The sequence below is a fragment of the Carettochelys insculpta genome, chromosome 1 (assembly GCF_033958435.1).
Source record: "Carettochelys insculpta isolate YL-2023 chromosome 1, ASM3395843v1, whole genome shotgun sequence".
Lineage (NCBI taxonomy): Eukaryota > Metazoa > Chordata > Testudines > Carettochelyidae > Carettochelys > Carettochelys insculpta.
The window spans coordinates 67,483,752-67,509,776 of record NC_134137.1 but is presented as its reverse complement, the minus strand read 5'-3'; the positions used below and the strand labels follow the sequence as shown (position 1 = coordinate 67,509,776).

At 42.9% G+C, this 26,025-nt stretch overlaps 1 protein-coding gene across 2 annotated transcripts in view; it reads left to right on the top strand.

Moving 5' to 3' along the window:
- Nucleotides 1–26,025, top strand: part of DGKH (diacylglycerol kinase eta) — a 297,736-nt gene that overhangs the window by 227,983 nt on the left and 43,728 nt on the right. For both annotated transcript variants that reach the window (XM_074988416.1, XM_074988410.1), the window contains exons 15-22: nucleotides 1,646–1,745; nucleotides 3,388–3,664; nucleotides 5,685–5,813; nucleotides 12,002–12,136; nucleotides 14,327–14,444; nucleotides 15,232–15,342; nucleotides 15,504–15,600; nucleotides 23,453–23,560. In XM_074988416.1, the coding sequence (XP_074844517.1) occupies nucleotides 1,646–1,745; nucleotides 3,388–3,664; nucleotides 5,685–5,813; nucleotides 12,002–12,136; nucleotides 14,327–14,444; nucleotides 15,232–15,342; nucleotides 15,504–15,600; nucleotides 23,453–23,560 (1,075 nt within the window). The remainder of the gene's footprint in view (nucleotides 1–1,645; nucleotides 1,746–3,387; nucleotides 3,665–5,684; nucleotides 5,814–12,001; nucleotides 12,137–14,326; nucleotides 14,445–15,231; nucleotides 15,343–15,503; nucleotides 15,601–23,452; nucleotides 23,561–26,025) is intronic.

Genomic DNA, 26,025 nt, shown 5'->3' with positions numbered 1-26,025 from the left:
TGTTGAGGAAAAGGGGGCCTTTCATTTTGGCAGTGGCCAGTTGTCTGATAATAGAGCCTAGATGGCATGCAATTGTCATAGTTCTTTTCCACCTAAAAATATATTATTACAATGCAGTTTGTTTCAGCACAGTCTATGCGCTACACCTTTAAAACGGTATCTGCGTCAGATACCCTGGATTTTAATTATTAACTCTTTCTTTTTAAGATCCACCATTTAGTCATTGTGAATTGAAACTACACACAATTAACAAGAACAGGTATTCATTCAGGCTCCAGTACATATATTTGTTTTAGATCTTCAGCATAGGCAACAACGACCAAATTCTGTTCTCAAATACAGTAGTGAAAGCTCACTGACATCATTATCATTTGGCCAGGTATATCTCAGGGTAGCATATGGCTCAAAGGCATTGATCTTGCTTTTAGAACTCTGTAAATGGTCCCAGTAATGGGGTGGAATAGTCCCAGAAACCCACTGCTGAAGGCCTCGGGGTCCTGCCACATCTATCCCAGGAAGGCTCAGAAAAGAAGTCCTTGAAATGGCTTATATTAGTTGCAGGGCTATATAAAAGGAATTGTAGAACAGAGCAGCTGTGAGTTGCTGCCTGGAGCTGGAGAAGAGAGGACTGTGGTTCTGGTTGCCTAAAAGAGCTTTGGTACCATGGACATTTCCGTGTGGGCTGGGATTTGGAGATGGGGTGTGGGGGGGCGGCGGCACCAAAATAACTCATGTCTGGCAGGATCCCTGAGTAAGGATTGAGGCCAGGCCTGGGCCACAAGAAGGTAGTGTCTTTGGAAAGGAAGACTTGGGGGTATGGCCCTGCAGTAGGGCCAGGACTGCTTAAAAACTGAGCCCAGCGAAGGTTAAAGACTCAACAGCTATGGGATACTGAGATCAGGCTCCTTGTGGACTATATAATCTGGAAGTCGTCTGTTCTGATTCACATACAGCTAGAGAGCTGAGTCACTGGCAAACTGCCTGAGAACCACTGACAGGGATCATCAGAACTGAATGACTGCAGACACACTTGACCAGAAGGGGGCACTCCTGAGATGTGGGTACTGTCCCACTGAAGGCTGCATGAATGTAAGGGTCTGCCCACATGGATTTGCAGATTGTGGCCCAAGTCTATATAGGGAGCACAAGTTGCTATCAACTGTTGGTATGGTTGATGATGCTAATGACGAAAGTCGTTCAAACAAGACAATAAATAAAATGACCTCTCAGTTGGAAACAGAATGGAAAACAGAAGAAATAAATAGGAAACCATGTGTACCAAAAGGCACTGGAGACTTCAAGAAAAATGATTATAAAATCTATTGTTTAAAAGTTTTGATGGTGTCCTCTTTGCAACCAGAATGGTCTACAGTAGTGCACACTGGTGAATAATAGCTGCAATTTTATTAATTCATCCACTTCCACATTTTAAAACTCTTGCTATAGAATTTTTTTAATGTCCTCAAGCAAAAGAAGCATGGGAGTTCTTGTCGAGTTTGATGGAATTTTAGTAAGAAACCCCAAAATATGGTAAACGTATGTAAGTGTATGTTAAAATTGTATGTTAAAACACATGCATGCAATAATTAACATTTGATACATCCAGGTAATTTTCTTTCTATATTACTCTTTTTTTTATCCAAAGGGTATTATGCGAAACTGTAAAGGACTTTGTAGCCAAAATAGGGAAGACCTATGAAAAAACAATGGAAAATGCTGGAGAAGCTGATGCCATGGCCGTTAAAGTAAGAACTTTTTGTAATGTGTTTTTTCCAGCTACTATTAGGTTTTTAAAATATAATGAAAACTCAGTTAATTCAGGAGACCAAGTGTTGTCATTCAAAAGTAGTTCAGGGGATCTGTCCCTATTCCCAATGAGATCCGTGGTTCTAAGCTGTTTTTATTTCCACTAAAGGAACCAGTTTTACACTATAAAGCATTCTGCTAAATATACCAAAGATGCCTTTTTTTCTGTGCCCATGCTTCAGGTAGTCTGCTAGTCTGACCCATGAGAATATTCCTTCCCAATCCCAAATATAGCAGTCAGGTTGACCATGAGCAGGTGGGCAGTACTCACCCTCCAGACATCTGGTAAAGAATTCTGTGTAGTAACTCACAGCTCTCCCCATCTAGTGTCCCATCACCAGCCATTGAAGATGTTTGTTGTTAGAAGTCATGGATTGGCTATGTGCCACTGTAGGGAGTCTCATTGTATCACCTCCTCCAGAAATGTAACAAGCTCAGTCTTGAAGCCAGTTAGGTTTTGTGCTCCCATTATTCCCCTTGGAAGGCTGTTCCAGAACTTCTCCTCTGATGGTTAGAAACCATCATCTAATTTCAAGGCTAAACTTGCTGAGGGCCAGTTTATAGCCGTTTGTTTACGTTTATAACCATTTGTTCTTGTATCTACATTGTTGCCTCGCTTAAATACTCCTCTCCCTTCTGACGTATTTATAGTAAGGGTGCCAGTTTAGGAGGGTTGGGAGGGGAGGGGGCAGCAGTTGTGCCTACCAGGATGCTGCTTACTCGTCTTCCTGTTCCCCTGTAAGGGAGCAAGAGGAAAGACCATGGACTGAGTGTATTACTCCTCTGCCTCCTCCTCTCAGCAGCTGGGAGGGAGAGGAATATATGCAACGTGTGTACTTTCCCCTCACTCCCTGGTAGTTAGGGAGTTGGGAAGAAGAGGAGCAGTGTCCCCATGTGCACAGCTACTGCCCCCTCCCTCCCGGCTTCCCGAAACGGCACCCTCGGTTTATAAACTGTAAGCGTAGCCCCCTCAGCCTTCTTTTGACTAGGCTAAATAATGGACTCTTGATATTATTGAAAAGCTTGTCAGCTGAAAAATATTTATTTACTTTTCAGTTAATAAAAGTATGTCTGTAAGCCAAATATTGGAAAGTGAGTAACATGCATAGTTACAACCACAGACATTCATGGAAATGTACTGCTGTAGGAAATGACTTCTCTCTACAAGAGATACTGCAGTGAAACAATGAGATTGTGAAATAAAAATAAATAGATGGATGAGGGGGAACAATAGTACATATAGTGGGCCAGGCTGAAGTCACAGGCCCATGATCCTGAATCGTCTTGAGAGAAAAAAAATTATATAAGCAGAAAAAAAGAGTAGTTCGTCTGATCATGTGATCGTACAGTGATGCCTTTGTTTTTCAGTCTGTGATATTATTTCTTTACCACGGGCTTGAGCAAAATAGAAAATTATTAAAATAGTATTTAGTGAAGAATACAAAAATATCCTACACCAAACAAATCACTGTGCGAGCATAGACTGTTTGGTTCCCAAACTACAATCTGGTAGCTAACTTTTGAACTGACACTCACTTAAGTGATTTTTTTTCTTTTTGTTTGTATGTGTAACTTTGTTAGTGTTCAGAATTAAATGAGAAGCTAGACCTATTGCTCCAGGCTCTTCACACCGAAGCCCAAGCTACACCCATCCTACCACGGATCACTCCCCCCATTGTAGAGGAAGAAATTGAGGAGTTTTCAAGTGAAGAATCCTTGTCTGAAAGCAAGGAACAGTTAACAGAGAGCATTGCAAAGTCTTCCACTCAGAAAATCTTCAAACCGAGAGAACAGTTAATGCTGCGGGCAAACAGTTTAAAGAAGGCAGTGAGGCAAATCATTGAACAAGCAGAAAAAGGTGCACATCCTCAAGGGTTTGCTTGTTAACCAAAGAGTGTCACTGTTTCTGCTAGCATAAAGTTCCACTGTTAAAACTTGAATCCCATATTTTTATGTAAATTCAGTAGATGGTTGTCATAGGCAATCTGGCAAGACATGCCACTTGTTGAAATACTGCCTATCGTACAGAGAGAGAGTCAGGGTGTGTGTGTGTGTGTGTGTGTGATTGTACTGTATTCATTCCTGTGCTATCTTATGGATAAGGTGGAATCTTTATCATGGCATTTGTTTGCTGCTAAAGGGAATACCTAGCAGAAATGTAATCAACAATATATTAAATTCCTACCAAGTGCCACTTTCTTTTACTTTTTTTGTCGCATTGGTCTGGATTCCTGAGAAAATTGCAAGCTTTGGTTGCTGTTTTTTTTAATTTGCAGAAATAAGTGGCATTCCTGTTTTTTCTTAATCTTGCACTAAAACTGCTTTTTAAACATCCAGGTACTAAATTTATTTTCTTATAGAAAAGTCTTATGTTGTAATTTAGTTTACAGGACTATTTTTCTTTAAAAATGAAGAAATTCAATGCCAGAATTGGTCCAGTAGTGAAAAGATTGCATACTTGATCATCAGAAGCTAGGGACCCTTTTCCAGGTGCTACGTAATGTGCAGCTTCCATAGATGTTAGTGTCAGAGTTTGCATGCAGCAGCTGAGAAATCAAAACTATTAATGCTAAATTTTCATTTCAACAGTAGTTTTAATTTTAGTGTGTTACATTAAGTGTGTTTCAGTTACTGTTCCTGGTTTTTTTTTTCTGAATGAATGTGTTGCTTCATGTGTTGTATATCATCAGACGTTTACTACAAAATGGAAGAATGCCATAGGCTATGTCTACACTTGCCCCCTACTTCGAAGGGGGCATGGTAATCAGGCTGATGGGAGATTACTAATGAAGTGCTGCAATGAATATGCAGCATCTCATTAGGCTAATTCTCCCCCGGGTCAACTTCAAAGTGCCAACATTTTGAAGAGTAAAGGCACTTAGAAGTAGCACAGGCCCTTCAAAGTGCCCGTGGCTACATGGCATGCCAGCACTTTGAAGTTTGACATTTTCATCGCAGCACTTCGTTAGTAATCTCCCATCAGCCTGATTACCATGCACCCTTCGAAGTAGGGGGCAAGTGTAGACATAGCCATACTATCCAAATGTTAACCTCAGGTTCCTCCTAGAATCTGTAGAACTAATGTAATTATTTTTACTCAAGCAGAAGAGAAAACTCTGTTTTTAATAGTAACAGAGAAGTAGCCGTGTTAGTCTGTGTCTTCAAAAAAAAAAAAAGCAGTTACATAGCACTTTAAAGGATAACAAAATATAGGTGATGAGCTTTCCTGGGCAGACCCACTTCTTCAGATCTGGAGACAGTACTATTCCAATACAGCACAATCTCCAGATTTGAAGAAGTGGGTCTGCCCCACAAAAGCTCGTCACCTTATAAATTATTTTGTTAGTCTTGTTTTTAAAAGTAGTCAGGTTTACAGAAATGTATGTGTGGGTATGTACATAGTTTGCACTGTTTCTCAAGTAGTTTATGTAATTGTGAATGCAGGTGGCCGGTTTTACATAATGAACCAAATTTTGAAATTTAGATCCAAAAATATAGGGATATTAGAAAATTTGATGCAACTAAATAGCGTATAACTAGCCGATGTAATATGGTTTGCTTATTTTTGTACCTCTCCTTCAGAAAGAAAAGTACTGAAAATTATCAGCAGAAATCTTTTCCAAACCATCACAGAGTCCCATTTGTCAAGTATTATTATCTATATCGTGGCGAATCACCTCTCAATTTACTTTTTCAGTTAACACTGGCACAGAATTGCTAAAATGCTCTTGAAATGATTAGGCAGAATGGTCCCTTTCTTAATATCTGTATGCCCTAAATTAGAGCTACATAAGTAGTATGTTAATTTTCTACAGAAGTTTTACATTATGCATACTTTCTCTGAAAAAGTTTTAACTATTGTTCCTCCTGCTATGCAGTTGTGGATGAACAGAATGCTCATACTGAAGAACAAGAGAATCAGTCTGCTATAGAATATAGTAAGGAAATGGATGAATCCAGAGAAGAAGAAAAAGAAGAAGATACAAAGGAATATGAATCTCAGACAAGTAAATAAATCCAGAGTAAAATTCTTTAAAACTGTATGGAGTATTACTTTTATTTTGAAGTCAAAGTGACTTTGTTAAAGTCCCAGTTAAGCTGGTTAGACAGCTTCCACTTTTAGCCTGATTATGATGCACATACATAAACTTCTCTTTTCTGGGGGAAAAAACTCTACTTTTTGGGTATACTGTCCTGTATATTTCCCAATAACAGCAACCTTGAACTTCATATACTGTTGTCCTGGCTCTTGAAACAGGTCTGAAGCCTGAAAATGGGGTTTGTGGTATAAGCTTTGATTATTGTTTTTGCAAAGCTTATAACTAGGGCTGTGATTAATGCAAAACATACTTAACGAGTTAAAAAAAATTAACGTGCCTTAATTGACAGCTCTACTTTTTACACCTCCCACTGCCTGACTCAAGAGGAGTCAGACTTAGAGCAGAGCCTTTCACAAAACAAAGCATTTTTCCACTCAACTGATTAAACAGCCAGTCACTGTGCAGAGCAGTGGAGCTGGGTTTGCCACCCACAGTGTCTAAAATTGCTGCTGCGCTGGTCAGTTTCCTGGTTCCCGCAGATAGTGGGCAGCCAGGGGCCTGGTGTAGCAACACCAGTCAGTTTCTGGCTCCCTGCCACTCCCAGGTCCTGGGAAAATAATCAGCGCTGCTGTGCCTGGCTCTGGTTTTCCTGCCACTCATGGGAGCAGGGAGCCAGGTGCACCCAGGACAGGGACAGGTGCATCTCAACTTACACGAATTTTGACTTATGCACCGTTGCTCACGAATGCAACCTACACATAAGTCGGGGGGTTACTGTGTTGAAAAGTACAAAAAATACCTTTCATACGATTTATGTACTGAAGATGCTGAAACCTTTTATGTTTTACCATGTTGTTTGCTTTTAAATAAAACAGTATCCAAGCCAATAACAGCAATCTAATATTCTCAAATTCACTTCTGTGTTACACAAGGGAATGTATCTTGGGCTATTTTTCCGCTGGTAACATCAGAAATACAAATAGGAAGAAGGCAGCTTATTTTACAAATGATGTTTGCACAGAGCCTGTTTTATGCATAATGTAGTGGGTAGCAGGTTTTAAACAAACAAAAGGAAGGTTTTGGGGTTTTTTTTTCACACAATGCATAGTAGGCCTGTGGAACTCCTTGTCAGAGGAGGCTTGTAAAGACCAAGACTTTAACAAGGTTCAGAAAAGAACAAGATAAATTCATGGAGGTTAGATCCAACCATGGCTATTAGCCATGACAGGCAGGGATGGTGTCCCTAGCCTCTGTTTGTTAGAGGCTGGGAATGGATGCCAGGAGAGGGATTGCTTTCATGATTACTTGTTCTGTTCACTCCCTCTGGGGCATCAGGCATTCACCTCCACCTGAAGACCAGATACTGAGCTAGATGGGTCTTTGTTCTGACCCTGTGTGGCCATCCTTATGACAGACTCTAAGGCAGGAAAATTTTATGATCATTACATTTAAAGTTTAAATATAAAGAACTAAACTTAGAATTGTATTTTACTTGTATTCTTAATTAATTGATTATTCATTATTAGGAATTGCCTTTAGAATGGGGTTGTGCCATATGCTTTAACTCCCCATTGCCATACATGAACAGAAATGGGGCTGAGTTTAATTATGTGAAGGTGCATAAAGCAAAGAGTCTGTTACACCAGAGAAAGCCAAACATGAAGAAGTCTCTGCTTCATATACTAAACAAAAAACACAACAAAAAATCCCTTGTGCTGAGTTTGTATTTCCATAATTTTTTCTCTTAAAATAAAGGAGGGTTGCATATCAGAGCCACAGTCTTTAAAAATAAATATGCACTTTTATTTAAAGTAGCTTGTGCAGAATTGAACAGCCTCATTATTTCAGTTTTCATTGTAAAAAGAGAGAGTGGAAGCTTAACCTAACTTTGTAATAGTATTTGTTGATTTCATGGCCAATAAACATTCCTGTCAGTTAGGAATGGCCAGCAGTACTGAACTTGTTTGTTCATCAAGTAATCATTGATTCCTAGAGTAATACTAGTGTACTTATTAGGAAGTTGTATTAGTATTCATACATCTGAAGTGTTGGAGTGGAGTACATGTTAGCACTGTCAGTGGGAGATGGGTGTTTCAGGAGAATCCATGAAACATTAATTCAATTAACTGAAATGAAACATCAGTTTCACTCACGAGGGTTGTGTTAGTTTTTATCAGAACATGAGCAGCAAAAGTTTATTTTTACTGCATCTTGTCCCCATGGGTCTCATCTGTCAGTTAAAGAGCAGCTGCTCTGTTAATTCTTCTTTTAATGCAATTGTCTTGTTCCTGAGTGCTGAGAAAACAGATTGTAAGAATAGCACATGTGAATTTTTGAGTAGCATTATGCAGAGTGAAAGATAATTGTGTTCTGAATATTTTTCGTTAATCCTCCGAGAGTCTCCCTCAGTCACTTGATGAAAGTAATAGTTTCCATGCATTAATTACCTTAGTCTAAATAGATAATGTTTAATTAGATACAATTTGAATGTAATTTTCCACCTTTATTTCTGTTAGCCTGCTAACACTTAAAAATGGTCTTTTGTTATACATTTGTGAGAATCATGTTTTTGTGTTGATATTATGTCCTCAAACATCATCGTATTGTAATTGCTGTAGTTAATGAATTTTTAGAAATTAAAGTCTAAAGGGACAATTAGCTGATACAATCTAATTTCCTGTATTTCACAGGCTATAGATCCTCACCCACTTACCCCTGTGTTGGGCTCAGTAACTTGAATTTGACTTAGGCTTAATTTTGGAGGATACTGGAGGATCCATTACTTAATTGGTAGTTTGTTCTACTGGTTAATCACCATCACTGATTTTTAAAAAAAAAAAGGAAGCTTTATTTCTAATTTGAGTTTATCTGGCTTTAACTTCTAGCCATTGGTTATTGTTATGACTTTCTCTGCTAGGTTTGTGCATTATTCATCTGAAGGTATTTACATGCCCTAACAAAGATACCTCTCTGTGTTTATTTCATGAGCTAAATAGAGTGAGCTCTTTGCATTTCTCACAGAAAGACATTTTCTCCAGCCCACAAGTAATTTTTGTGTTTTTTTTTCTTGCCCTCTATTCTGTTGGTCAGCATAATAATTCACAATGGCTGTGGCTACACTACATTTCCCTTTCAGAGGAAAAATGCAAATGAGGGAAATGAAAAATGCAAATAAAGTGCTGATTTACAGATCTTGTGCTTTATTTGCATGATCTCATGTGATCTCATTTCAGGAAGAGACTTTTCCAAAAGCAAAAGCAGCTGTGTAGATGTGTAGACAAGGTTCCTTCAGGGAAAAAAAAACATTTTCAAAAGAACCCTTATTCCTATTTTCTTTCAGGAAGAAAGTTTCTTTTGAAAACAGGAATTTTTTTCCCCAAAGGAACCCCATCTACATGGCTGTTTTTGCTCTCGGAAAAGTCTCCTCCTGAAATGAGTTTGCACAAGATTATGCAAATGAAGCATGAGATTTGTAAATCAGCACTTCATTTGCATTTTTGATCTCCCTTGTTTGCATTCCTCCTCTAAAAGGGGAATGTGGTATAGCCATAGCCCATTATAAAATGCCAGACATTTTCACATTGTTCTTTGTAATGTGCAAAATTATATTAATTGTTGACTTTTTATAGTATATATCCTGTGGACTTTTTGAAACCATGATAATATAAATGGTGAGAGAAAATGTTCAGGTCAACTAATTTCTGTGTTTGTTTTTCCTTTTTCTTGTACCTGGAGGTAAGCATGATTTAGGCTATCAGAAGTAGAAGTAGTTTGGGCATGTACAATAAAGTAGAGAGGAGATGACTGAGAGCTTTCAGGAATGTGATCATTTTCTGTACAAGAACTATGCAGGCACACAGAAGTGCTATGTTAAAAGCCAAAAGGTGTTACAAAATTGCTCTTACCGAGATCAGTGGTGACCTCTTTCTGACTTATGGCTGAGTGCCTCTTTTCCATTCTTTCATCTTTGCTGTATCCAGCATCTTTTAACATTGACAGTTGGATGGACTGCTTAGTTCTTCTGTGTAGCATGACAGCTTGTTGATCCATTCTTCTTCATTTTATTAGCAATTACTTCTGCTGATCACTTCCATCCGTGTGTGGTCTTTGAGAAAGGGTCAGCTTTTCCCCTTTACCAAATCCTTTTTCATCAAAAGTAAGGAGACCTCAAAAAAAGCTTCCTCTCCCCTGTTGAGTTCAGTTTGCATTTGGAAGAGGAAAGTCATTACTTTTCTGATTTCCCAGCAACCCAACACCTGGATGGTCTCTGACCCCACATCCTACTTTCTTGATACCACTTTTGACAGTTACTGTCAATAATTAGCTTAGGGATTCTCTATGCAGGAAGTTGCACCAGTATATAGTAAAGTATGCATTTAAACTGTTACAGTTATCCTGGTCTAATTCTCCAAGAGGGCACTTTTATTGTGTAAAAATACGCCTTTTCCTCTTCTATCTTATGTTGATTTAGAAGCAGCTTAAGCTAAAATGGGAAAAGCCATGTTTGTTTTGGAATGAAAGTGTCTTCATGGGGATTTGGTGTAGTTTAACTGCAGCTGTACAATTATACCAGTGTAACTTCCTGTGGTGACAAGCCCTCACAAAGATTTTTATTAGATGTGTTTATAATTTATTAAGAAAATATTCTATGGCACTCTAAGAAGTTCAGATGTGGGTTAGTGCCATTTACATAAACAAAGGATTTATTATAATTACTATTACAGCAAATCTTTAGAATTAATTTTGCTTTTTTTCCTTCTTAATTCTGCATTTTTTCAATGGGCAAATTAGCATGTGCCCTAATGACTTTTAGTAGGGATTGAGAACACCAGAGATTTTGTTCCATGTATCTTTGAGGATTTCCATTTGGGATAATCACTCGAACATCCTGAATCTTAAGGTTTACCATAAGTAAAATAAATTAAATAAATATGCCACGAGAGATATTTCTGGCTGTCATCCTACTTAGGCTATCCCTTTTGAGATCTTTTTCCAGTTCTCTTAGTTCACCTTTTTGAGGCATGACTGTGCCTCTACTTCTCTTTGCTGGGGATATCCATGATCCAGCTACTCTCTTGACTGGGTTTCTGGGTCAGTTTTCTCCCTACCCCTGATTGTCATTTGAGTTATCTAGCAGCCTGAGGCAGTAATAGTGACATGAAAGCAGTTTCTTTAAAACAAATTATGTGTTTGCCAGGGGTACATAGAATTCTAGTAAGTGGATTTAAAATACCAAACCTGTATGCTGCTTGTCTGAACTATGGTTGGCATTCCTTCTGACACTCTTAGGATAGGTGACTTAGCTCTGTTTCCAGCATTGTCTTGGGGAAAGCATTGTGCTTTCAGCAGACCCAGACTGTCTGTCAATCTGTGTCAGCTTGCAGTCCCCCTGACAGTCTTTTTCCCCTACTCCTTCTCTGTAAGGCCGGTCTATTAACAGATGTCTTTTGATCTCTAAAATCAGCTACATCACAAATGTTGGGGCCACTTCTTCACAGCTACATTTCTGGTTATGGTTAGGGCAACCATATCTCCCTGTCCCAAATGCGGGAGAGGGAGATATGGAGGGAGGGGTGGCTCCTTCCAGCTCCATCAGGCCCTGGGGAGCTGGGAGGGATGCAGCAGCCACCAGCCCTCTCTGGGAGCCCCACGGAAGCGGCAGGGACACAACAGCTGCTCATACTCCCCTGCTTCCCCAAATTATGACATGGGCTGCTGCTGGCAGAGAGAGTCAGCTGGGGAGGGCCCAAATGCGGGTCAGTTAGTCCCTTTTAAAAAATAAGTAGGGATGCCTTTTTGGTGTCCCAAATACGGGACCATCCCGTCCACTATGGGATGGATGGTCACCTTAGTTATGATGGTTGCACATCCTGGGTTACTGCTTAGTTAGGGCATTTCTCATTTTTCAACAGTTCCTGCTGATTTAACTCCATTACAAGTAATCCATCGCAAACAAACACACACTATTCATACAAAACAATACAGGCATTTGCTGGTTCTCCGGAGATCTGAGGGTTAATAGGTTAGATTAATATTTCACACTAGTACAATATGTTGAGGCTCTGACTCTTAAACAAACACATATGCATATCTATATTTGCAGCTTGTGTGTGTATGTTGTTCTAACTTTCTTTCTTTATATTTTTTTGGCATAGTTAAAACTGCACCAAAGTCTCCAGATCAACAAACAAGTCGGGGTATCTCCTCCCATACTGGCTCTTTTTCTGCCCCAGCTGTGGCAGCCAGCAAAGAAAACCTCCCCGTACTAAACACCAGGATAATCTGCCCCGGTAATGAGGGTTTTGAACTCTGCTAGTCCTTTCAATGTCTTGGTATAGCCACAATTAGTTGTTAAATAACAATACATCATCCATTACTGGCTGATTAATGGAGTCAAAGGAACCTTGCTTCCCTAATGGATGAAGACTGTCCTAGTTTAGTATAGTCTGGTGGGAAATGTTCTTTTGACTGAATGAAATGCCAAGGGCGCATTCCTATCATTAAAGCTGTAAGTTAAACTGTGGAAAAAAAGTACTTTGCAACAATGGCAGTTAGGAAATCTGTGCACATCCCAAATCAAAAATATATACCAGAAAGCATTGCTAAAACACTAGCTTAATGAGCTTCCATTGTAAGTATTAGCAAATATTGAAACTAATTATATATTGTTTGTAGACTAATTTAATTAAAAGTATTTGAAAGCAAATTTCTGTCTGCGTTAGTTAAACACAGTTGTGCATGTTACTTTGATATTTGCCAATATGGGCATGACTGGGTAGAACAAATCAAACTTTGACCCTTCTCGTGATAAAAACAAAACTTGTTCCTTAGCCCAATAGTTAAAAGTTGTCTCTGCCAGCCTCTCCTCTTCTGCCTTTACTTGTTTTCATTTAACTTGTATGCTCATCCCTTGTTAAACGAGTACTTTATTTATGAGTACTTGCTTCAACGAGGGACACATATACCTCCCTTGGTTCACTCAATGAGTGAATTCCGCCCCCCCCCCCCCCGCTAATACGAGCCTTACCCCTTGTCCCCACAGCTCCAACCCCTGGTAGCCTAACCCCCCGGCCAGCCCCACAGCCCCAACCCACTGCAGCCAAACCCCCCACTGGCCCCACAGCCTGAACCCCCGTGGCCCCACAACCTGACCTCCCGCCGGCCCTGCATCCCTGTACCATGGCAGTGTAACTGTCCCTCTGGCCCCACGGACAGAACACACCCCCCATCAGCCCTGCACCGCAGCAGCGGCAGCAAACCGGCCCTGTAGCCAGATCGCTCTTCTGGCCCGTGGCCCCATACCACGGCCGACTAACCAGCCCCTCAGCCAGACCCCTCTGCTGACTCCTACGGGCCAGAAGCCTGACACCCCCACCCTGCAAGCCCCAGACCGCAGCAGCCAGACCCCCCCTGCACCTCCTGTACCCCCCACAGCCTGAACCCCCCACCAGAATTTAATCCTCCCTCCTGCTCACGGCCCCATACTGCTCCCAGCCTTTAACCCTCCCCAACCCAAGGTTCACTTACCCTTCAAAAGCCACGCCATCTGCTGCCACTCCTTCCCCGAGTAAGGAGCTCTAGGAGCCAATTGGAGACTTTTACCTGTATTTTAATAGGAATTTAGTGTCCCTCTTATGAGTTTTCACCTACGAGCAGGAAGTTGGGAACCAATTGTGCTCGTATAGCGAGGGATGAGTGTATTTCTGTTTTCTTACACATCTGTCTTTCTCTTTTTCCTACCCATCTGACTTGTTATACGCCCTCTCTTTCCAGAACTGTCTTTTTGTTCTCTAGATCCCTTACTCTCATTTTTCCATCCATATTTGTTTGTTTCCCTACTTTGTCCTTCTCTTGCTTGTCTTCAACCCCTTCCTGCATGTTGAAGAGATCAAAGTGTAAATACATTTTTCAGGGAAGTTCTCTGGAATGAAAAAGTGGCAAAGGAAGAACTCCTGGTTGGCCTTACATTTATCAAACTGAATTAAAGTGTTCAACATCTCTAAAAGTTTGTGTGTTGACAGACTGCGTGAACAATTGGCCTATTGTGGAAGCCTACACACCCCCACAACTCTTCTCCCAACCAACCCAAAATAATTAAACAGTTTGGAGACTTGGGCAGGTGGTTTAAGAGCTGAAAAATATGGTAACCTTCAGTAGCAATAGGTGAGCCAGTTAATTACTGTGCAGCCTATCACCTCAGCAGACTTGGATTGAAATCCAGACATTTTTCTCCAGTGGTGGACCATGAACCACCGCAGAATTCAAATCAATTGTCTTTCTGCTCAAGAGATGCCAGGAGTAGAAGAGAGAGGTGATGTAGATAAGAACTGGGGTGTGGTAGCAGAGCTGTCCAAGTGCAGTTCCTGTCTACCCTGTGCTGGACTACAGACAAAATTACCTCTCAGAACTGCATTGGTTACATTACAAAGTTGTTATGACTCTGTTTTTTAATATTCTTTTGTTTGTGGTTTCTCTTTCAGGTTTAAGGGCTGGATTAGCTGCCTCTATTGCAGGGAGTTCTATTATCAGCAAAATGTTACTTGCAAACATTGATCCCTTTGGTGCTACCCCATTCATTGACCCTGATCCAGATTCACTGTAAGAAAATCTCTTTGTTTTCTCAAATTGACTTTGTTGTGGGTTAGTCTCTTTTCCTTAATCATTTCTCCAGGTAATCGTACTTTGTAATTATGAGACTGAATAGCACAAATCTTAAAGCATAATTTTTATAGATAGTAGTAAATTCAGGGAGCCAGATACTGTCTTTTAGAATGAGATCCTAAGTTAGACAATGCAGAGTTGCGTTGCGACAGCAGGACCATTGGAAGGAAAAATGGAGCTCCTTGACCATGCGTGGAGCATGCCCTCTGCCCACCTTAGGAGTATGCAACCTCTTCCACCACTGAGAAGCCACCCTCTGCAGCAGTGTGGAGCAAAGGCCTTGTCTCTTCCCTGTCACTTTTAAGGTGACTTAATCTCCATAGTCCCTGTGACTGCTATAGAGCAGAAGGATGATCCAGTGATTATGGGACCAGCCAAAGACTTGGGCTCAATTTACTGCTCCGCCGTGGACTTTTTGTGTGCCTCAGTTTCACATCTGTAAAATAGGGATAATAGCATTTCCCTCTCCCTTTCAGGGATGTTGTGAGTTAAAATTCATTACATTTTGTGAGATGTTCAGATACTGCAGTTCAGGTACTGCAGCGACAAAGCCCATATAAGTCTAGGATCAATCAGTAAATGCTTTGCACCTTGCCTTGATTGCAAGCCTATGCTAAGGCCAGCCACAATCTACCTCAATGCCCTAAAGTAATGGTTCAGATAACTTCATAACTGAGTACTTAAATATAAGTATTTCCTTAAATATATGTATTTCCTTTCACAGGGAAGGATATTCAGAAAAATGTGTCATGAACAACTACTTTGGAATTGGATTAGACGCAAAAATTTCATTAGAATTTAATAATAAACGAGAGGAACACCCTGAGAAATGCCGGTAATGGAGTACTTAATGATAAAGCAGAGGCATTTAATTTTCCTAAATGTTATCATTTTGCTTGCTTGATCTTATATCTTTAATTTTTTACTCTTTCCACAGCTGCACTGTATGACAAATTGCATGCTTCAGTATGTTATTTTTTATTTACTTGTTTCTAGGAGTCGGACAAAGAACATGATGTGGTATGGGGTGCTTGGTACCAAAGAGTTACTGCAAAGGACCTATAAGAACTTAGAGCAAAAAGTTCAGCTTGAGGTAATATTGATTTTATTTATAGATTTGATGAGTTTTCATCACAAAAATTTATTGTACGCTAACTGGGGATCAACTGGAAATATCTCACTTGTTTTGTATATAACAAGTTAAGTGAATCTATGAAAAATCTGCATCTCAGAAATGTACTCTATGAAATCTGGGTGAATGAGAAGTTAATCACAATTTGAATGTTTAGAAACATAAGTATTTTGAAATCTGCACAAGTATGGTGTTCAGTGTTTCCAAATAACTTCTATTATTGTCACTGTTATTAATTTTTGTGATCTAAGGGATCTGTTTTCTCAAAATGCAAATCCCACAGATACCAGTATGAGGTTTTGATGGTTTTTGAGGCATACTGAATGGAAACTAGGTCTCAACAGCACCAAGGCTACGTCTACACTAGGACACTACATCGAAGTAGCCTATTTCGAAGTAAGAACATCGAAATAGGCTACTTCGATGATTATCGTCTACATGTCCTCCAGGGCTGCCAACGTCGACATACAACGTCGAAGTAGCACCGGGGAACATCGAAAAGAGCCGCCCCGGAAGGAAACGCGGCGCGTCCACACACACAAGCCCCCTCTTTAGAAATGAGGGGCCAGGAAAGCCTGCGGACTGGGTCACAGAGCACACTAGCCCTTCTGGGCCAGCTGCAAGCCACTCCCTTAAAGGGCCCCTCCCAGACACACTCGGTCTGCACCGCATGAGCAGCCCTGCGTTGGTGATACAAGCCTCGCAGACCTCGAGCCCACAGACATGGACGTCCAGCAGCAGCTGGAAGCCCTACAAGCTGCCTCCCGCAGAGCAAGCACCCTTCTAGGTGCTGCCTGGGCAGCCACCTAGCAGCTTCTGGAATGGGAGCCCTCCCCAGGAGCACCAGGAGACACCCCCAACCATCGGGCCCTCCTCTCCACACCCCACCGGGTGCCCGACTGACTCTGGAGCTACCCCTCCAGCGCCGAGTGGTGGGAGCACCTGGTTATGGGGGAATGGAATGATGACCAGTGGCTGTGGAACTTCCGCATGAGCTGGCAGACCCTCATGGAGCTCTGCCAGTGGCTCACCCCCGCACTCAGGCACCACGACACCCGGATGCAGCGCGCCCTCACCATCGAGAAGAGGGTCGCAATAGCTGCCTGGAAGCTGGCCACTCCAAACAGCTACCGCTCCGTAGGAGAGCAGTTTGGAGTGGGAAAGGCCACAGTTGGGGCTGTTCTCATGGAGGTAAGGAGGCCTGGGGCTGAAGCCCCTGGGGAGGGGAGCCTGGGGAGGGGGGCCTGGGTGAGGGGGTCACACTCTGCAAACCCTCACAGGCACCCATGTTCCCTCCCCACAGGCGGTACGTGCACTCAGTGCCCTGCTGCTGAAGAGGGTCATCTGAGCTGGGGACCTGGACGCGGCCATTGAGGGGTTCGCCGCCCTGGGATTCCCCAGCTGCTTTGGAGCCCTTGATGGGACCCACATCCCCATCCACACCCCAGACCACAGTGGTGGCCTCTACATCAACAGGAAGGGCTACCACTCTGTGGTCCTGCAGGCCATGGTCGACACCCGTGGCCACTTCCAGGACATATACATGGGCTGGTCTGGCTCTACCCACGACACCCACATTTTCCGGAATTCGGGACTATGCCACCGACTGCAGGTGGGGACCTACATCCCCCAGAGGGATCTCCCTCTGGGGGATACCACCACCATACCCATCTGCCTTGTGAGGGATGCAGCATACCCCCTCCAGCCCTGGCTTATATGGCCCTATACAGGCCACCTCACTGATAGCCAGGAGCGCTACAATGCCCGACTCAACCATGCCCGACAAGTGGTTGAGCGAGCCTTTGGGCACCTGAAAGGCCGCTGGCGTTGCCTCCTGGCATGCCTAGACCTGGGCCTCCCAAACATCCCCCAGGCTGTGGGGGCCTGCTGCACTCTCCACAACCTGGTGGAAAGCAAGGGGGAGGCCTTTGTGCAGGACTGGGCACAGGAGGCCGCAACAGCCTACCCCCAGCCAGCTGACTCCCCGAGCCGCCAGGCCCACCAGGATGGGGTACGGGTCCAGGAGGCCCTAGGGGAGTACTTTGAACAGGGGACCCAGTGAGTGACCCCCCCGGCCATACCTGCACCCCGCCCCAGCACCCACACCCCACCCTCACCAAAAGCACACGGGACACAGGTTTTTGGAAAAATAAAACTATCATTATTTACAGGAACGAAAATGTCGCCTCTTTTCGGCATATAATATTAGCAAATAAAACAGATTCAATGAAAATAATAACTATATACAAGTGGGGACATCTCTAATATACTATGTACGGGGGAGTCAACTATAAATAACTATATACAGGGTGGGGACAACTATGTACAGGGGGGAGACATGGGCAGGCCACACATCGGTCCATCATTCTGGGGCGGGGTTGGAAGGGCGCGAGCCCCACCGCGTTTGGCTGGCCAGTCCCCCTCTCAGCCGGGGTCCCCAGTGAGTCTGGCTGGGGGCTGGGAGGACAGGGAGGTATGGCCGAGGCGGGTCCTTGGCCCCAGGTGGCTCCTGCCCTGAGGAGCTGGTGGGTGGGGCGGCAGGCGGGACATCAGGTGGGGAAGCAGGCGGGACATGAGCAGGCGGGGCAGCAGGCGGGACATCATCAGGTGGGGCAGCAGGCACGACATCAGGTGTGGCAGCAGGCAGGACATCAGCAGGCGGGGCGGCAGGGAGGGCAGCACGGAGGACATTGGGTGGGGGCAGACGGGCCACCAGCTCCTCAAAGGTGTCGGTCACCCGGTTGAAGGTGGTCATAAACTCCCGCCAGGCCTTCCAGCGCTAGGCAGTCTCCCGCTCCTCGAATTGGAGCCTCTGCTCCATGAGGTCCTCCTGGCACCGGAGGGCCACAGCCACCTCGGGGTCATATGTGGTGTGGCAGTGGCCCTGGTGGGGATGGGCCCGTCCAGGGGCAGGCAGTGACCCCGGGCGTTGGTGTTCCGGTGGTCTTGGAGGGCTGTCTGGGACCACGGATGGTGCGGCTGCAGAAATAGGGGGAAAGGGGGAAGGGAGGCCGTGAATACCCAGCCTTGACCTGTGGCCCACCCCCCATCCCCCCAGGGCCGGTGTCCCCCACCATCCATTTCCCATTGGTGCGTGCAGTGATCCTGTGGGTGGCCCCTTCCAGTGGTCCGCCCCTCTCCCCTCCCACTGGGGGTGGGGCACGGCACTGTCTATGGGTGGAGGTGCTGCTGGGCACTGGTGGCTGTGGCACCGTCCCTGTGCCGTGATGTGCCCGGGCCATGGCAGGCTGGGGTGTTGTGGGGATGTGTGGGGCCCATAGTCAAGTGGTGCCCCCGCCCCATGCTCAGGGGGTCTGTGCCCTGTGGGGTACGTACCTGACGGTGCACTGCCAGGATCAGGAGATGCCCATCTAGCAGACACCTGGCTGGAGCTGCGGGACGGGATGTCCAGCATGAGCTTCCCCTCCTCGCTGGACCACTCAGTGGCTGGGGTGGAGGGTCCCAACTCTAGCCCTGGTGGGGCAGGGCTGGACTCCGGACCTGACCCTGGCTCCGATGCCGGCTGGGGCTCGTCGGACGTGGTGTCAAGGGTGGCTGGTGGGGAGGAGGTGCCCCAGGGGCCCAGGATAGCCCTGATCTCCCGGTAATAGGGGCAAGCGGTGGGGGCAGCCCCAGACTGGCTAGCTGAGTCCCGGGCCCGGGCGTGGTCAGGAGTGCAGACAGGGTGACCCTGGGCAGCCAGGCCCTCGGCCAGCCAGGTGAAAGCCTCTGTGTTCCGCTGCTTGCTCCCCATGATGTGCAGCACCTCCTCCTCACTCCAGAGCCCCAGCAGGTCACGGAGCTCAGGGTCAGTCCAGGAGGGGCCCCACTTCCTACCCCACTGGCTGGAGGCCTGGGATCCCTGGGATGGCCCGGAGGGGGAGCTCTGGGGGTGCTCGGGAGGCTGGCTGGCTGCCATGGTGTCCCTCTGGGCTGTGCAGGGACACCTCGTGGCACGGCTGCTGCGTGCATGGTGTCAGCTTCCTGCTACGGGGTTTCCGGGTCCGTGCAGCTTTAAGAACCGCTGGGCGCAGAGATCATAGAGCCCCGCAGGGGCTGGCCATCACGTCCCAACCCCTCAGCTGATTGCCGCCCTGGCGGACCCCGCTATTTCGAAGTAGTGGGATGCAGATCGTCTACACACACCCTACTTCGATGTTCAACGTCAAAGTAGGGCGCTATTCCCATCTTCTGATGGGAATAGCGATTTCGACATCTCACTGCTTAACGTTGATTTGAACGTCGAAATAGCACACAGCGCATAGTAACATAGACTTTATGGCTGTATCTACACGTGCCCCCTCCTTCATATTAATGAGGTAGTTTGGAAGATGCTAATGAGGAGCTGACATGAATATGTAACACCTCATTAGCATAATAGTGGTCATGCGTGATTCAAAAGTGCTAGTTTTGGAACACATCCACCCATGTAGATGAGGGCCTTTCAAAAGGACTCCTCTGACTTCAAAAGCCCCTTCTTCCTAAAACCAAATAGGAAGAAGGGGTTTTTGAACTTGGGGGTCCTTTCAAAAGGCCCCCCCATCTACAAAGGCAGATGTGTTCCAAAAGCAGCAATTTCGAATCATGTGCAGCTGACGTTATGCTAATGAGGGACTGCATATTCATGTCAGCGCCTCATTAGCATTTTCCAAACTGCCTCATTAACATGCCCCCTCCAAAAGGAAGGGGCATGTGTAGACAAAGCCTATGTGTGTGTCTGTGGGCGGGGAGATCATTAATCCTATCTGGTTGGTTTAACCTTCATGGAACCTGGCTACATGTCTATAGAGTACATAAAAACATCTTGGAAAAGAGGGCTTAAGAATTATTAAAAGTGACTTCAAGGTAAATTATAGATGAACATGAATTTAGTACATAAAGAACTAGCAAATCAGATTTTCTTAACTCCATTAGTGATGGAGCTGTGTAGAAGCAGCGAGATACTGTCTTGCCACAGAACAGATACATGAACAAATCAGTTCAATTTGACTAGTACCTGCTCTAGTTCTAAAACCATATTTAAGCCTTTTTCAAAATACTGGGACCTTGAAAAAGACATTTAGGGTTTTTCTACACAAGCCCCCTCCTTTTGGAAGGGGCATGTTAATGAGGAAGTTCAAAAGATGCTAATGAGGGGCTGCCATGAATATGCAGTGCCTCATTAGCATAATAGTGGCCATGGTGATTAAAAAGTGCCGCTTTCGAAGGTGCACTGCCCATGTTGCTGGGGGCCTTTCGAAACGACCCCCCAATCTTTGAAAGCCCCTTCTTCCCAAACCAAATGGAAAGAAGCGGCTTTCGAAGGAGGAGGCTTATGTAGACACACCCTTACAGCTTAACATGTTGAGATGTATCAAGAGATTAACGCTATATAAATGTGAAACTGTTATATAAGTTTTCTTCCAAACTTGTCTTTCTTTCTTTGTGCTAAATATTTTCTCTGAAAGTTCATGTTATTTATATGAAGATATTCTTTAAGCTGAGGGAGTAATTTTGAATTATTGTAACTTTTTTCTTGAGTGAGGTTTAGAAGGGTTTAGTATAATAGAAGCAAATTTCCATTAGCTAAGGATTTAGCAATTATCTAGAAATTGTACTATATTTAGTGAAGATGATGATAGGAAAGAACATTATGTGTGCTTCAGGTGGATTTCTAATTTAAGAACCTGCAAATGTAACATTTCTTTTGAATAAGATATATTATAGCCGTCAAATCTGACCTTTTCATAACTATTTCTGAATATTTTGGGAAGTAAAAGTCAGTGGAAGTGTCATATTTAGTACAGTATAAACTTATATAATCAGTCTTATCTGCTGTGTTAAAGGACATGGCATTGAGGAATGAAATACAATTATTCATTTTCAAGCGTTAGAACTAATTATATATTATATTACATATATTATAATTTGAAAGTGGCACTGTCACATCTCATGCCATACTTCTGATGCTTTAAATTTTTATATTTTGATTTGTTGCTAGGGTGGAATACTGTAAAATCAGACATCACAAGTGTTACTGCACATATTTCTAATGTATTTTTGGCCACATTTCCATAAGTGGGTTCAATGTGTTGCACTTTCGTAATTGTTTTCACTCACTCACTGTAGGTTTACTTTTTCATACAAGTCCAGCTGTGTCTACACTAGCAAGTTCTTTCAAAAAAACCTGTGCCTTTTCCAGAAGAGCCCATGGAGCATCTCCACACAAAATGCTCTCTGAAATCGAAAGAACGCAGCACTTTTTTCGGCAGCCCTTTTCCTCTGCCAGATGAGGAAGAGTACCTTCTTCTGAAAGGTACTTTTGGGGAAAAAACATGTTTAGATGCCCCGGTTGGGGGCCCTTTTTTTGAAAGAGCAGTCCTCATGGTGCCAGATTTTTTGTTCCCTGGCCTGTTCTTTCAGAAAAGTGAGGGCTATGTGGAGGCTCTCTATTGAAAGAGCGGATCCATCTTTGGATCTGCTTTTTTGTGTGTGGACATGATGTTTTGAAAGAAGTTTGTGTGGAAGATCTCTTCCAGAAGAGCTTCTTTTGAAAGATGGTTGTAGTGCGGACACAACCCCTGAGTTGTTTCAGGGGATGGAAATGTAGAAAGAGTGACTGGCAGTTCCAGAAACTGTTTGCACATTTGTAATTTCATGAATAGCTTCTGACAGGCTGTGTTTCTGTAAATTGTCTGAAGTGGACATTGCCATGTGCCAGGGAAATGGTGAAAGTCTTTTCATCATGGGATAGCATTTGAGCATGAACAGCTCAGAGCACTGAGGAAGATACAGAAGAGAAATCAAGCATGTTAAGTGCTAAGAAAATTTTTGCTGAACTCCATCTTTTTCCTTTGTATATTAAATCCTTTCCTTCCATCTTTCATTGTTTGTATGATTAGATCATAAGCACTTCAGGGTAGGAAGTGGTCATCTTGCATTGTAAGTAAAGTATGTGGTATACTTTGGATGCTACCTAAATAATGATAGTTTAGCAGGACTATGAATACATGTGCAGGGTGGGATTCTAATGGGTGAGTGAGACCTTTTGTGAAATAACGAAAACTGAAGGTGGCAGCATGCAATGGAATCTCAAATTTAAAGTGGCATCTCACAGTAAATACTTTTTCTCATTGTTTGTGGCAATTTTTTCTAGGTTTTATCCCGCAGTTAATGAGAAGATATGCTGCAGTGGGTTCTTGTCATTATGTGGTTAACAAATGGAATGTCACAATATATTAGTTTATAAAAGTAGTATTCCTCTTTTTACCTATTTTACATACCTTTTACATTTTATTATCATTGTATACATTCTAAATGTATTAATTTAATTTTAACTTTATATTTGTTTATACTATTTTATATTTTTGTTTCTAATATTTTATGTATAATTTCTTTTCACTTCGGTGGGATAGTTATTTTTCCAGCAGTGAGATCTCAATTGCATCTAACCATTCCTGCTAGCCCAGTATTCTGTCATGAACAGCAACCAAACCCATATTGCTAATAGGTAGAGAGATTGTCATAGCTATGGCTGGGAACTTGAGCAGATTTCTGTGAAGGGACAGAGAGAGAGAGCAAGAGTTACCTTTTGACATTGTTGCACATATTTGTAGCTTAACTATTTTGAAATTTAAGAAAAAAATCCTGATTACTGCTTGAAGAGTACATTCATGTAAAGTTACTCCCCAGCATCAGAAAAATAGACTTCAATGCAGTATTGACATTAGCTTCCATTGCTGGCTTTGTTGAAATGTTTTGCGAATTAGAAATGGTTATTTATTTTATCAGGTCATTTGTCTTACATTCTCACGTAGATTTTTATGCATTACAGTGTGATGGACAATACATTCCCTTACCCAGTCTTCAAGGCATAGCTGTGCTAAATATTCCAAGCTATGCTGGTGGCACTAACTTCTGGGGTGGAACCAAAGAGGATGATGTAAGTAACTCTAAAGAAAAGAAACCTTTGAAGCAAAAATTACAAAAAGTACTTTGCACTATTGTTGTTCTCCTTTAATTGTAATAGTCCAGGTATGTCATTTGGATAACTACCAGGAAGCCCTTGTTCCATAACAATATCTTCATTAATATCTTCATTAATGATTTGGATATTGGCATAGAAAGTACGCTTATTAAGTTTGCAGATGATACCAAGCTGGGAGGGGTTGCAACTACCTTGGAGGATAGGGTCATAATTCAGAATGATCTAGATAAATTGGAGAAATGGTCTGAAGTAAACAGGATGAAGTTTAATAAAGATAAATGTAAGGTGTTGCACTTAGGAAGGAATAATCTGTTTCACACATACAGAATGGGAAAAGACTGTCTAGGAAGGAGTACAGCAGAAAGGGGTCTAGGGGTTCTAGTAGATCACAAGTTAAATATGAGTCAGTGTGATGCTGTTGCAAAAAAAGCAAACATGATTCTGGGATGCATTAGCAGGTGTGTTGTGAACAAGACACGAGAAATCATTCTTCCGCTCTACTCTGCGCTGGTTAGGCCTCAGCTGGAATATTGTGTCCAGTTCTGGGCACCCCAATTCAAGAAAGATGTGGAGAAATTAGAGAAGGTCCAGAGAAGAGCAACTAGAATGATAAAAGGTCTGGAGAACATGACTTATGAAGAAAGGCTGAAAGAATTGGGCTTGTTTAGCTTGGAAAAGAGAAGATTGAGGGGGGACATGATAGCGGTTTTCAGATATCTTAAAGGGTGTCATAAAGAGGAGGGAGAAAACTTGTTCTTCTTGGCCTCTGAGGAGAGAACAAGAGTCAATGGACTTAAGCTGCAGCAAGGGAAGTTTAGGCTGGACATTAGGAAAAAGTTCCTAACTGTCAGGGTGGTCAAGTACTGGAATAAGTTGCCAAGGGAGGTTGTGGAATCTCCCTCACTGGAGATATTTAAGAACAGATTAGATAGATGTCTATCAGGGATGGTGTAGATAGTGGTTGGTCCTGCCGTCGGGGCAGGGGACTGGACTCGATGGCCTCTCGAGGTCCCTTCCGGTCCTAGTGTTCTATGATTCTATGATTCTGTAACATGGTTTCAGTTTAGAAATATGTGTGCTCCTGCATTAAAATTTTCCATTTGTATTGCAAATGTATCACTTTTATTTTCATTTCATTTTTTTCTTTCCTTCCCCCTCCCCTTAAATCACCAAAATTTTTATTTAGGGTTCAATACTTAGAGAATATGTGGCCATGGACTTTTTATACGACGCCTTTTCAAACAATGATGAAAGTTAATAACAATTCCTCCCCTCTTTTGTGCACAAGTTTATGATCTGGCATAATCAGGGTTTCCCCATTCACTCACTTTTATGTGCACTGTATCCAACAGAAAAGGGAGGCAGTCAGCAGGTTTATATCTGCATTTTGCTCCCATGCTTTAAAACGTTGGAGGTGGATTGTTGAATCTCAAAACAGGAACTGAATAAATAAGTACACTAAAGAGAGGATTAAATATGATAGAATTCATTAGTTACTGTGTCTATGTCTTGTATACATTCTGTGTCTATATCTTGTATACACTGTTGCCAGCAAGCTTATGGGCTGATTCAAAATGGTCCTTTTTTTTTCTTGACAGACCTTACACTTCACAGACACTTTACTGCATACTCTACTGTTTCACTCCTTTGAGGGTATGCCAGATGGGATACTTACGGTTGAAGTATACTTTATGCACGAAAGATCTAGTTTGATTGCTGTGGGATTACCATAATTTTGAGTTTCCCTGGTTAGTGTGTGTGACGTCTGAATCACAGCATTGTTTTGACATGGTTTTGTACTTTTAATTATCATTTAAAATTCGACCTATTAGTAAGATTGTGTTTTAACATAGACTGTCCCTAACATTTTCCCCAAAGTGCTTAACCTTCTTACCACTCACAATCCCACACCTTTTTTCCTTCTTCTTCATCAAAAACATTATTTCTTTGGAGATTTTTTTTTTCCTATTCATAGTACATGTCTTTTGAGAATGGCAGTCAGTTCAAGCTGCATTTGAATAAAGATATTTACAGTTTTGACGGTCTCCGTATCCATGTTACATCATGGAAATTTCTCTAACATCCACCCAGGTTATGTTCAGGAATTTCTGCTTTTTTTCAGCGGGTCAAGAAAAAGAGAAGACTGTTTTAACAATCATATTTGTATGCAGCACACGTGTGTCTGTGTGCAGCCTTGCTGCCATTCATAACCAAAGTCTTATGAAGGTGACAGTTTATTCTGTGAGAGGTTAGATGCACAACTGATTGCTGATCTAGAAAGCAATACTGGTGGCAGTCTTTGAAAAGTTGCTGGGTCTCCATTTCTGAACAGAAAAAAGGTGTCATGACAGCCATGTCTGTTCCTAAAAGATTGCTCAGTGAGCGTAGCTGGGTTTGCCACAACACACTCACTGCATTTT